Source organism: Panthera uncia, chromosome A2 (genome assembly GCF_023721935.1).
Source record: "Panthera uncia isolate 11264 chromosome A2, Puncia_PCG_1.0, whole genome shotgun sequence".
In the NCBI taxonomy this organism is placed as follows: domain Eukaryota; kingdom Metazoa; phylum Chordata; class Mammalia; order Carnivora; family Felidae; genus Panthera; species Panthera uncia.
The window spans coordinates 78,153,797-78,168,121 of NC_064816.1; the positions used below are offsets into that span (position 1 = coordinate 78,153,797).

Genomic DNA, 14,325 nt, shown 5'->3' on the forward strand with positions numbered 1-14,325 from the left:
AAAGTTATGGTTCTTACAGCCATAAAACAGAAGTTTTAGATCAATTAAAGAATGAAGGACTAGTTCATATTATAGTGGGACCTTAGAGTCTCAGACTACATCTTTCTTGAATGTTAAAGAGTTCTGTGCAATAAAAGCATAGTAGAAGGAAAAAACTATGGAAATAAGGAATATTTGTAAATATAAAGAGTATTTCAAAATATCTTTGTCAATGCTAAGGATTTTAAGTTTATTTTTATTTATTTTGAGAGAGAGAAAAAGAGAGCAAGTGGGGGAGGGGCAGAAAGAGAGGGAGAGAGAGAATCCCAAGCAGGTTCAGTGCTGTTAGCACAGAGCCCAATGCGGGGCTTGAACTCACGAACCGCGAGACCATAACCTAAGTTGAAGTCATGAGTCGGATGCTTAACTGACTGAGCTACCCAGGTGCCCCATGTCAATACTAAAGGATTTTTAAAGCAATAAATAAAAAATGTATTTTTAACTCATATCAAAATATTTAGGAAACTCTACCTTAAACAGAAATATTCCAAAGTCATGAGAATATACAAAATGGACCTTTTACCTCAAATACTTTGTGGAATTAGGTAGAATACTTAAAAGGTGATAACTAAGTGGGCATCACTAGCACAGTTTTCTATATTTTGGTTCCACCTATTTCATCTCCAACCACTAAAAACAATAAACAAATCAACTACTTTAGAGGGGTGGATCTATGTAAAAGGCTTCTTTGTAATAAAGGAGACACCATATGGTTTATACTATGTGTGTGTATTCTTCTTTCAAGTTATGTTAACTTCTCCACAAACCCCAGTGTTTGAGAAAATATATTGCTTTTTTCAGCCAGTAATTCTTCATTCTAGTATGGTCAGAAGGAAAAATAAACTATCAATTAGAGAGAAACATTAGTTTATTTTTCTTCACTAAAATAAATGTGATTATGGTTTAAAAAGCACATATCCTCAGTTTCCCAAGGGAATTTTACTTTTTTTTTTTTTTTTTTTGAGAGAGCACATGCATGCAAGTTGGAAAGGGACAGAGGGAGACGGAGAGAGAGAATCTTAAGCAGGTTCCATACCCAGCATGGAGCCTGATGCGGGCTCAATCCTACAATGTGAGACTGTGACCTGAGCCAAAATCAAGAATCAGATGCTTAAACAACTAAGCCAGCCAGGCCAAACATTTAAAGAATAGTTAATACTTACTCTTCTTAAACTGTCCAAAGAAATAGAAATGGAAGGAAAACTTCCAAACTCATTCTATGAGGCCAGCATTACCTTGATTCCAAAACCAAAGACCCCACAAAAAGGAGAATTATAAGCCAATATCCCTGATGAATATGGATGCAAAAATTCTCAACAAGATACCAGTAAATTAAATCCAACAGTACTTTTGAAGATTACTCACCACGATCAAGTGGGGTTTATTCCTGGGCTGCAAAGGCAGTTTAATATTTGCAAATTAAGCAATGTGATACACTAAATTAATACAAGAAAGGATAAGAACTGTATGATCCTCTCAATAGATGCACAAAAAGTATTTGACAAAGTACAGCATCCATTCTTGATAAAAACCATCAACAAAGTGAGCATAGAAGGAACTTGCCTTAACATCATAAAGGCCATAATATGAAAGACCCACAGCTAATATCATACTCAATGAGGAAAAACTGACAGCTTTTCCTCTACAGTCAGGAACAAGACATTCTCATCATTATTTAATGTAGTACTGGAATGTACTAGCCTCAGCAATCAGACAAAAAAGAAATAAGTGATCCCAATTGGCAAGGAAGACATCAAACCTTCATTATTCACAGGTGACATGATACTCTGTGTAGAAAACCTAAAACACTCCACCAAAAAATTGTTAGAACTAATACATAAATTCATTAAAAGTTGCAAGACACAAAATCAACATACAGAAATCTGTTACATTTCGACACACCAATAATGAAGCAGCAAAAAGAGAAATCAAGGAATGGATCCCATTTACAACTGCACCAAAAACCACAGGATACCTAGGAATTAACCTAACCAAAGAGGTAAAAGATCTGTACTCTGAAAATTAAAGAACACTTACAAAAGAACTTGAAGAGGACACAAAGAAATGAAAAATCATTCCATGCTCATGGATTGGAAGAACAAATATTGTTAAAATGTCTATACTACCCAAAGCAATCTACACATTTAATGCAATCCCTATCAAAATAACCACCAGCACTTTTCATAGAGTTAGAACAAATAATCTTAAAATTTGTTTGGAACCACAAAAGACCCTGAATAGCTCAAGGCATCCTGAAAAAGAAAAACAAAGCTGGAGGCATCACAATTCCGGAGTCCAAGTTATATTACAAAGCTGTAGTCATCAAGACAGTATGGTAATGGCACAAAAACAGACACATATATCAGTGGAACAGTATAGAAAGTCCAGAAATGGACCGACAACTATATGGTTAACTAATCTTCAACAAAGCAAGAAAGAACATCCAATGGAAAAAAGACAGTCTCTTCAACAAATAGTGTTGGAAAAACTGGACAGCAATATGCAGAAGAATGAAAGTGGACTACTTTCTTACACCATACACAAAAATAAATTCAAAATGGATGAAAGACCTTAAATGTGAGAAAGGGAACCATCAAAATCCTAGAGGAGGGGCGCCTGTGTAGAGTATATTACGCTAAGCAAAATAAGTCAGTCAGAGAAAGACAAATCACATATAATTTCACTGATATGTGGAATTTAAGACACAAAACAGATGAACATAGGGGAAGTAAGAAAAAAAAGAGGGAGACAAACCTTAAGAGACTCTTAACTATTGAGAACAAACAGGGTTAGTGGAGAAGAGGTGGGCAAAGTATGGGCTAAATGGGTGATGGGTACTGAGGAGGGCACTTGTGATGAGCCCTGGGTGTTATATGTAAGTGATAAATCACTAAATTCTACCCCTGAAACCAGTATTCCATTATATGTGAACTAACTAGAATTTAAATAAAAACTTGAAACAAAAAATAAAATAAAATAAAATAAAATAAAATAAAATAAAATAAATAAAAAGCACATAACATCAATAATCCAAACGGAGCAAGCAAATATCCTTAAAGGTTAAATTCTTTTTGTATTTTCAGGAGGTGGGGGGAGGGTGAGAAGTAAGGGAGGCAATTCCTATTTGCAAGCCACAGTTCTAAACGCTAAGAATATAGAGATGAATAAAACATGATCCTTTCTATTGAGGAATTTATAATTAGGCAAGAATGTACAGATCAATGGAAGGCCAGAGATGAAGAGCAGATGTTTTCAATGAGTACTGAAAAATTACTAAAAGTCAATGAGGTAAAGAAAGGTGGGAAAAGCATTTGAAGACTATCAACAGAATGATCAGTAGGTCTAAGACTCTAATCAAGGACTCAGAAATATAAAACAGGTAAGAATATATTCAGATAAGTAAGAGATTATATAATTCCGGAAGGCACAGGGTCCAAACAGAAAGTTAGGCCAATCATCCAGGCAATCAGAAAGGTTTGAATAAGAGAATGCCATGTTGAATGTGTATTTCTAATAAACAACCATAGGCTACAGTAAGGAGGATGGAGTTGATGAAAGAAAGACTGGAAGCCAAGGTATTGCTGAGTGGAGGCAAGAGATGACAAGAGTCTGAAATAGAACAGTAGAAATTAGAAAGAGATGAGACAGAATGAGGAAATATTTAGCTAATAAAACCCACCTAAATTTGGTGATTAATTAGATGATTGGGAGGTGAGAGAGGAATCTAGGATTACTACAATCTTTCTAGCTTGGGGAGTTTGGTACATGGTAATATCAGAAACTGAAAATAGAAATAAAGGAGGAAAAACACATTATGGATAAGGTTTGTCAGGGGGAGAGGAAAATAAGAAAAAAAAAGTTAGAAATGCTGAATTTGAGATGCCTGTAAAGATCCAATTAGCTATATCTACCAAGCAGATGGATGTATAAGTCAGAAGTCAGGGCTAGAGATACAGATTTGAATTACCAGAATACAAGAGTAGTTAAGACTCAAAAGCATGTAAGATGCCCAAGGAAAAGAAAGAAGCAAAACAACAATAAAACAGGATGAAATCTTGGAGAATACCAAGGGAATGGGAAAAGGAGGAGCTCATAGAAGTTTGAGAAAGATCAATTATAAATATAAGACATGAAAAAGACTGCCAGTGCCCACTAATATTTGTGGCTTTTCTCCTGCCTTAGAACACTGCTAAACTCTCAATCTCAGCCTCCTGCAGTTCGATAAAGTCATTTAAAATATTCTGGCTAGGGAGAAAAGATGAAACAAAACAAAAAAGACCAAAAGACTAGAAAGTACCAGAGAACAGCACCAGAAACTCTGGCAACACAATGGCAATAAGTTCCTATCTTTCAGTACTCACTCTAAATGTCAATGGACTAAATGCTCCAATAAAAAGACATAGGGTAACAGAAAGGATAAGAAAACAATATACACCTAATTGATGTTTACAAGAGAACCATTTTAGACCTAAAGACACCTTCAGATTGAAAGTAAGGGGATGGAGAACCATCTATGATGGTAATGGTTGCCAAAAGAAAGCCAGAGTAGCCATACTTATATCAGACAATCTAGATTTTAAAATAAAGACTGTAACAAGAGATGACGAAGGGCATTATTACATAATTAACGGGTCTATCCACCAAGAAGATCTAGCAGTTGTACACACTTATGCCCCCAACATGAAATTACCCAAATATATAAATCAATTATACACAAACATAAAGAAACTTATTGGTAATAATACCATAATAGTAGGGGATTTCAACACCTCACTTACGGCAATGGACAAATCATCTAAACAGAGTATCAACAAGGAAACAATGGCTTTGAATGACACACTGGATCAGATGGACCTAATTGATACATTCAGAACATTTCATCCTAAAACAGTGGAATATACATTCTTCTTGAGTATACACAGAACATTCTCTAGAATAGATTTGTGTGCTGGGACACAAATCAGCCCTCAACAAGTACAAAAAGATTGAGATCATACCGTGCATATCTTCAAACCACAACGCCATGAAACTCGAAATCAACCACAAGAAAAAATTTGGAAAGGCAGCAAATATTTGAAGACTAAATAACATCCTACTAAAGAATGAATGGGTTAACCAAGAAGTTAAAGAGAAAATTAAAAAGTTCACGGAAGCCAGTTTAAATAACACCACAGCCCAAAACCTCTAGGATGCAGCAAAGGCAGTCATAGGTAGGAAGTATATAGTAATCCAGGCCTTTCTAAAGAAGAAAGGTCTCAGATACACAACCTAACCTTACACCTTAAAAGAACTGGAAAAAGAACACAAAATAAAACCCCAAACCAGCAGAAGATAGGAAATAATAAAGATTAGAGCAGAAATCAATGCTATTTAAATTTAAAAAAAAAAAACAATAAATCAAATTGATGAAACCAGGAGCTGGTTCTTTGAAAGAATTAACAAAATCGATAAGCCCCTAGCCAGTTTGATCAAAAAGAAAAAAGAAAGGATCCACTAAATAAAATCAAGAATTAAAGAGGAGAGATCACAACCAACACTACAGAAATACAAACAAAAACAAGAGAATATTATGAGCAATTATATGCCAATAAGTTGGCCAATTTGGAAGAAATGGACAAATTCCTAGAAACATATTAACTACCAAAACTGAAACAGGAAGAAAGAGAAAATTTGAAGAGACCCATAACCAATAAAGAAATTAAGTTATTAATAAAAAATTTCCCCAAAAAACAAAAGTCCAGGGTTGGATGACTTTCCAGGGGAATTCTACCAAACATTTAAAGAAGAGTTAACACCTACTCTTGTGAAGCTGTTCCAAAAAATAGAAGTGGAAGGAAAACTTCCAAACTCATTCTATGAGGCCATCATTACCTTGATTCCAAAACCACACAAAAACCCCACTAAAAAGGAGAACTACAGACCAGTTTCTCTGATGAACATGGATGTAAAAATTCTCAACGAGATACTAGCCAACTGGATTAAACAATACGTTAAAAGAATTATTCGCCACAATCAAGTAGGCTTAATACCTGGGATTCAAGTCTGGTTCAATATCCACAAATCCATCAATGTGACACATCAATAATAAAAGAAAAGATAAGAACCACATGATCCTCTCAATAGATGCAGAGAAAGCATTTGACAAAACATGGCATCCTTTCTTGATAAAAACTCTCAAGAAAGTAGGGATAGAAAGATCATACCTCAAAAGCATAAAAGCCATAAAGAAGAGACCTACTGCTAATATCATCCCCAACGGGGAAAAACTGAAAGCTTTCCCCTAAGGTTAGGAACATGATAGGGATGTCCACTCTCGCCACTGTTATTCAACATAATACTGGAAGTCCTAGCATCAGCAATCAGACAACACAAAGGAATAAAAGGCATCCAAATCAGCAAGGAGGAAGTCAAACTTTCACTCTTCACAGACGACAAGATACTCTACATGGAAAACCCAATAGATTCCACCAAAAAACTGCTAGAAGTGATCCATGAATTCAGCAAAGTGGCAGGATTTAAAATCAATGCACAGAAATTCATTGCATTTCTATACACCAATAATAAAGCAACAGAAAGAGGAATGAAGGAATCAATCCCATTTACAGTTGTACCAAAAACCATAAAATACCTAGGAATAAACCTAACGAAAGAGGTGAAAAATCTATACACTGAAAACTACAGAAAGCTTATGAAAGAAATTGAAGAGAACACACACAAAAAAGGAAAAACATTCCATACTAATGGATTAGAAGAACAAATATTGTTAAACAATCCTAAAATTTGTATGGAACCAGAAAAAAAACCAAATTGCCAAAGCAATCCTGAAAAAGAAAACCAAAGCTGGAGGCATCACAATCCTGGACTTCAAGATATATTACAAAGATGTGATCATCAGGACAGTATGGCACTGGCAGAAAAACAGACACTTAGATCAATGGAACAAAATAGAGAACCTAGAAATGGACCCACAAACATATGGCCAACTAATCTTTGACAAAGTAGGAAAGAATATCCAATGGAATAAAGACAGTCTCTTCAGCAAATGGTGCTGGGAAAACTGGACAGCAACATGCAGAAGAATGAACCTGGACCACTTGCTTACACCATACAGAAAAATAAACTCAAAATGGATGAAAGACTTAAAACATAAGACAGGAAGCCATCAAATCCTAGAGGAGAAAGCAGGCAAAAACCTCTGACCTCACCTGTAGCAACTTCTTACTCAACACATTTCCAGAGGAAACGGAAACAAAAGCAAAAATGAACTATTGGAACCTCATCAAGATAAAAAGCTTCTGCACAGTGAAGGAAACAATCAGCAAAACTAAAAGGTAACCGACAGAATGGGAGAAGATAATTGCAAATGACATGTCAGATAAAGGGTTAGTATCTAAAATCTATAAAGAACTTATCAAACTCCACATCTTAAAAACAAAAAAATCCAGTGAAGAAATGGGCAAAAGACATGAACAGACACTTCTCCAAAGAAGTCATCCATATGGCTAACACGCACATGAAAAAATGTTCAACATTACTGATCATCAGGGAAATACAAATGAAAACCACAATGAGATACCACCTCACACCATTCAGAATGACTAAAATTAACAACCCAGGCAACAACAGATGTTGGCGAGGATGTGAAGAAAGGGGAACTCTTTTGCACTGCTGGTGGGAATGCAAACTGGTGGAGCCACTCTGGAAAACAGTATGGAAGTTCGTCAAAAATTTAAAAATAAAACTACCCTATGGCCCAGCAATTGCACTACTAGGTATTTATCCAAAGAATACAGGTGTGCTGTTTCAAAGGGACACATGCACCCCAATGTTTACAGCAGTGCTATCAATAGCCAAGGTATGGAAAGAGCCCAAATGTCCATCGACAGATGAAGGGATAAAGAAGATGTTGTGTACACACACACACACACACACACACACACACACACACAATGGAGTATTACTCGGCAATCAAAAAAAAAATGAAATCTTGCCATTTACAACAACATGGATGGAAATAGAGGGTGTTATGCTAAGCAAAATTAGAGAAAGACAAATATGATATGACTTCACTCGTATGTGGAATTTGGGATGGAAAACAAATGAACGTAGGTGAAGGGAAGCAGGAAAAATATAAAAACAGGGAGGGGGACAAAACATAAGAAACTCTTAAATATAGAGAACAAACAGGGTTGCTGGAGGGGTTGTGGGTGGGGAGAAGGCTAAATGGGCAAGGAGCATTAAGGAAGACACTTGTTGGGATGAGCACTGGGTGTTAATACATAGGGGATGAATCACTGGATTCTACTCCTGAAATCATTATTGCAGTATATGCTAGCTAAGTTGGATATAAATTAAACAACAAAAGTAAATAATAAAAATAAATTAATTAAATAAAATGAAATATTCTGGCTAAAAACATATGGTATTTTCTACAGTGGCAAATGGATCAAATTTTCCCTTCCCTTACTTCTTCTCACTGCTGTGCCAGTATTACAAATAAAGAAGATGACATTCAATCCTTTGATTACACCACTAGTTCTTTAAGGATAGGGATCATCTCCTGCCCAACTATGTACCCTTGGTGTCTGAAAGTATGGCACACAATAGGTGGTCAATATGTGTACTGAATGAATCAATAAATATAACTTCAATGAATGCTATGATTTGTCATCCAGAACCCCTTTATACCCAAGGGCTTATTCTCCTAGCTGATGGGAGTACTGCTGGCAGACAGCCCTCAGCTGTCAGCCCTCTTAGGGTATTACCTCAGCTGAAAAGAGCCATCTTGGCCCAAAATCATACTCCTTCCTGGGGCATCTTGCATCTAATGATTGGGGATCTAAAGGTCTAGCTTCCCTCACCTTAACTTGAGACAATTCTGAACACCACCCCAGCTTTAGAGCTCCCCCTTGGGACTGCTGTGGCTGCATCAGGTCCAACTTCTCCAGTAGAAATTGGGCTTCCTTCCTTTGCACAGCATTGGTTCCAAGACGCCTCCCTAGTAAATGTGCTGCACTCAAATTTCCATCTCAGCGCCTGCTTTCAAGAAACCCAACCTGAGGACAACAGCCCAAGAGAGGATCCAGATCTGACTCAGATTTAAACCACGCAAGGAAAGGTATCTGACTTCATATTAAAGGTCAGTAAATATAAAAGGCTTTACAAAACTTAAGGAACAAATTATTTTATTCTTCGCAATTTGTTTCCATTTCAGCACTTTAAGTAATCAATAATCAAGAGACTTAAGAGTTTTTTTGAGGACTTCCTCAAAAAAAGCGCCTCTGTTTACTCTCATGTAAGCTATTAATGGCAAACTGTACCAAATTCAATTTTATCTAAGTTACAAGAAAGCAAAAGAAATTAAGCATTAATGGATTTAATGTAAATATGGTAAAAAGCACTGCAAAGATCAGTGCTGTTCTAATCACGGGTGTTAGTCAACATCTGACTTGATAAAGAACTGCTTTTCTACTAAAAGCTACTCAATATATTAAGTACAGTACTTTTCACTGCCATTACCAGAAATGCAATACTACATAAAAGTCATTATTAAAAAATGAAGAGTTACAAATCACTAGAACTATTCAAGGCACAGCTGAGCAAAAAATAAATGAAAAAATAAGTAACAAAAGGAAACGCATTAAAAACCAGAATTACTATTACCTTCAAATATAACAGCATAATATTCAATATCTTGCCAAAATAAAATATAATAGTTTATGAGTCATTTTATTTTATGTTTGTTTAAAAAGATGATGAGTTTGCCATTAATTATTTAGAAGGCCAGCTTCCTAATGGCAGATCCTTCTTCAACTAAAGAGAAATAAGAGTCACCTCTTAAAAATTTATGTTATATGGAGTCTGAGATGTATTAGGCCTTTGTCATCTTACCATGAACACTTCCTAATGTAATATCCCCAGCAGCAGAAGACAGAAATGATGATTCTGTATAAAGATACTTGGCTTCCAGCAAACCATCTTCAGTAGATATATTAACTGTACTTCCCTGTAGTTTATCTATGGTCACAGTCTATCAAAAGAAAAACTCAAAATCAGTTCATTATAAAACAAAGACTGGTAAAAAGTCAAAATGGTACCCTCAGATTTAAATGGGCAACTAGATAAAAAGATACTACCCAGTACACAATCACTTTATTTACGTTGATTCTCTAGCTCTAATTATAATATTGTGAGCAACAACGTATTCTCTGTGGAATGTGGAATAGACCCATTAAATTCCTTCACTTATTTAGATCTTTAATTTCTCTTAATGATGTTTTATATTTTCTTTGTAGAGTTCTTCAGCTTTTGTTAAATTTATTCCTATTTGGTATTTTCTAAGTGTTATTATAAATCTTTTTTTAAACTTCATTTTATCCTAATTGGCTTTTGTATGTGATCTTAAATCCAACAACTTCACTAAACTCACTAATTCTAATAATTTTCCTGATTTTTAAGAAAATTTTTCTACATGCATATTTACATTACCTGCAAGTGATAGTTTCTTTACTTCCTTTCCAATCCTTATATTAATGCATTTTTCCTGCTCTTTCCTGCCTAATTATCTGGCTCAGGTCTCCAGCTCAACAGTGAACAAAAGCAAGGAGATAGCAAGCATCCTAAACTTATGTCTCTTCTCAGAGGGAAAACTTACAATATAGCGTCATCATTGAGTAAGATGTTTGCTCTAGATATCCTTTGGATCCTTTGTATCAGATTCCAACTATTTCAAATTTGTTTAAATTATAAATAGGCTTTTAATTTTAGCACATATTTTATCTGATTTTATTGTACTATCATGATTTTCTCCTGTCATCTGTTAATTAGTGAATACACTATCAATTATACAGTTTTTCCAGTTTACATCTAATAACAAAGTAGCTTTCTATTAAACGAAAAGAATTTTGTATCTATCCCTAAGCTTCCCTAACAAAATTTAGTATTAATTTATGTTTCAAATATTGAACACAATATAAAATGAAGATATCCAGTAATAATTTCTAATCATCTCTATCAAAGTTCAAACAAACGTTTTATAAGCGTCGAGTGTTAATTATGTCTGAGTGTTAATTACTTTTATGTTGACATAGAAACAGAATCACCAGGAAGGCATGCTACAATTTTGCCTGGCATCAAATTCAAGTATTACGCTGGGGTGTTTAAAGAAAGATCGATTTTCAACACATCATCACCACACTAGTGTCATCCACTCCTAATACGTTTTTCAAAAACTGATAAAAAATGAAAATATTATATAAGAAGAATTGAGTTTCAAGAATACTAAAATTTGTAAGTACAAAAAAGAGAAAGAAAAGCACTCAGAAATTCCACCAGGAAGCAAATTAGAATTTCTTCACCCTCTGGATTTGTGATATATAACTTCCTTTTTTAGCTTTCAGTAAGTATATAATATGCACCTGATTGCTTCTTATCTACAGTTTCTTTTAAGCTAATTATAGACTCATAGGAATTTTCACTTTAAATCTAGTTTCAATAAATCAGTCAAAAAAAGATATTTTACCTACAATTCATTCAAATTTGCGAGAATATAGATATTTCACATTCCTCAGTGTTATAGCATAGGTGTAAAATTCCTGAAAAAATCTGTCCTTTACCTACAAAGTTCTTCATGAAAAGCTGCTTTATGCATGGCTTCAAACTCTCCAAGTATTTCCATAAAGCAGACAAGGAGGAACACTCTAGCTTTTTATAGATGGTGAGGCTGGTTTAGGCAATAACAAAAGATAAATACTGAAAGAATATTTGAAACTTAATTAAATTAGCAAAGGAGCACTTTTGATTAGACTCTCCCCACAACCAAATAAAGCCTTTATGAGACTCCTTATGAGTATCTGGAAATGGTCAAGGATTTACTTTGTTCATTAAACTCTAAATATTTTATTTTGTAGAAAACTAGAAAAATATCCTCCCCTGCTGTACCAAAGCAAATGAAAGCATGTGAAAGTACCACACCTTCCCCACTACAATAATATAGTTATTTTAACCAATCATTCCACAAAATTAACTTCAAAGAAATTCAAAATTCACTGAGGGCCACAAATGATGCACTATATCAGATACAAACTAGAACAATTAAAGATAGGACACCATAGTTTATAGAAAAATGTTGAGGTTCTGATTTATAGTTATTTAATGCTAAGGGAACAAACAGACTCTTTGGATTAAACTGTATAGCTTGCTTATTAACAGAAGCAGCTGTTTAAAGAAAGAACAAAAAGTAGATCCAAAAATTAATACCTTCTTGACAGAGATATTGCTATAAATTAATTTTCTTTTCCATACAAGAAGGAAAGTTTTTCATAAGTTTAGTTATTATAAATCAACATATATAATAAAAATCAAACTTTAAGAAACTAAGACTGACCTCAGACTAAGAGAGGTCAAGTGACAACCATGTCATGAATTCATCCAACCATCAGAGGGAATGTATTTCTAGTTTCTCAGTACCAAACTTAGGATACTAAAATTAATGATACTATTTAGAAATAGACACTCCATTTAAAACAACATATTAAAAATGCTGTTAAGTGTTTACAGTACTCATTTTATTCTCACAATCTTGTGAATAGGAAAAACAAATAATACCATCCCTATTTTATGAATAATGGAATGAGACTCCGTAAAGTTAACTGGTAGATCTAGGACTAGTCATCTTTCCTGTGCTTTCACTTACCTTTACCATCATCATTATAGTAAATACCATATTAGAGATAACTATGTGCCAGACATTGTTTTAAGTACTTCATCTATATTAACTGATTTAATCCTCATTATAACCCTCTGAGTTAAGTCCATTACTATTATTCCATTTTTCAGAAAACCAAGACACAGAGGTTAAGTAACTTGTCTGAAGTTACAGAGCTTAGTAAGTGGCTGAGCCTGGAATTAAACCCAAGTAGTCTGGTTCTCAATTCTGTTCTCTTAACCAATTCAATATGCTGCCTCTCAAATATCTATAGCACATCTCTGTGAAAGTTATATATTAAGAGTAAATATATAAGCATTTATTTTATATAAAAACCCATAAACTTAGAAATATACTTTAAATATGAACACTATACACAATATAAAGAAAATATCTACATTAACACAACACAAAACTCAATCAGGCAAGAAACAAAATAGTATAATAGAAAGTAGGAATAAATGAATATTTAATAAACCATGAAAGTTGGAACAAATAAATAACTAATGAGTGGGAACAGCAGCTAATAATTAAGAAATGATTATAATTTTTCTTTGATACCTTTATTTGAATATCAAAATGTAATATTTTGGTAACTTAAATCATTTCAATTCACATAAGCCATGATTTAAAGGACAGATTTAAAGGAGCTGCAAAGTTGGTACAATTTCGCTTTTGCACTTCCAAGCCCACAGCAACCCAAGGGGTGAAACTAAATGCCATCTCAAAAAAGCTGCCACGTAAGGCCAGGCAGTATCTTTCAATACTTTCCTAGTTTAATTTAAAGGATAAATTCAAATGTTTGGGTTTAAACAATGTCCTAAAGGTTCTAAGACACAGGTGATGGAAAATAAAAGTGATGATAGTAGAAACAGTTACTGTTAAAATCTACATTGTTTAATTATGCCAACAATAATTTACCTACAAGATATATTTATAACTTGTCCTCACCAATTATCTCAGAGAAAAGCTGAGTAGAGAATTTAAATTTACAAAGAAAGATTCTCGCAAATTGTGTAAGTGTAAAATAAAAGGTAACCAAGATCTTTCTCAAAGATTTAAAACATTATCCATAATGTTAAGAAAACTGTGATAATTTATATTTCAAAATTACATCTATATTCTTCATTGTAGGCAAAATCACAGAAAGCAACAAAAGTTAACTTAAAAATACAAGCTATTTTAGAACAACCAAAAAATCCCTATAGGTAATAAAAGCTTTTGGAGAACAGTAATGCCACCTAATGGTGCCATCTTGTGGAAAATGCTGAAGAAAGTTGTTTTGAAATTCAACCTTTACTAGTCCAAAGGAAAAGTAAACAGGTCTTAGAAAAATGCTCAAATAAACCTAACACATAAAAAAAATTAATCCTGATCATGGCAGTATAACTTAATGATCGATTTTAATCCATGTTCATAAACATCCCTTTAGAACTTGGATTAAACATTTATTATTTAAAGATGTTATTGATTCCAAATAAAGAACTAAAGAACTGTCAAAAGTATTAAGTCACAAGCTAAAATTTAAGTTGTATAATACTTGATCAGTTAAATTTCAAATTTTAATTTACTAATGAACT

General features: G+C 34.0%; 1 protein-coding gene across 1 annotated transcript in view; it reads right to left on the bottom strand.

Moving 5' to 3' along the window:
- FAM185A (family with sequence similarity 185 member A) overlaps nucleotides 1–14,325 on the bottom strand; it is a 73,148-nt gene that overhangs the window by 41,903 nt on the left and 16,920 nt on the right. Inside the window, exon 4 of the mRNA XM_049642866.1 lies at nucleotides 9,931–10,069. Within this exon, the coding sequence (XP_049498823.1) occupies nucleotides 9,931–10,069 (139 nt within the window). The remainder of the gene's footprint in view (nucleotides 1–9,930; nucleotides 10,070–14,325) is intronic.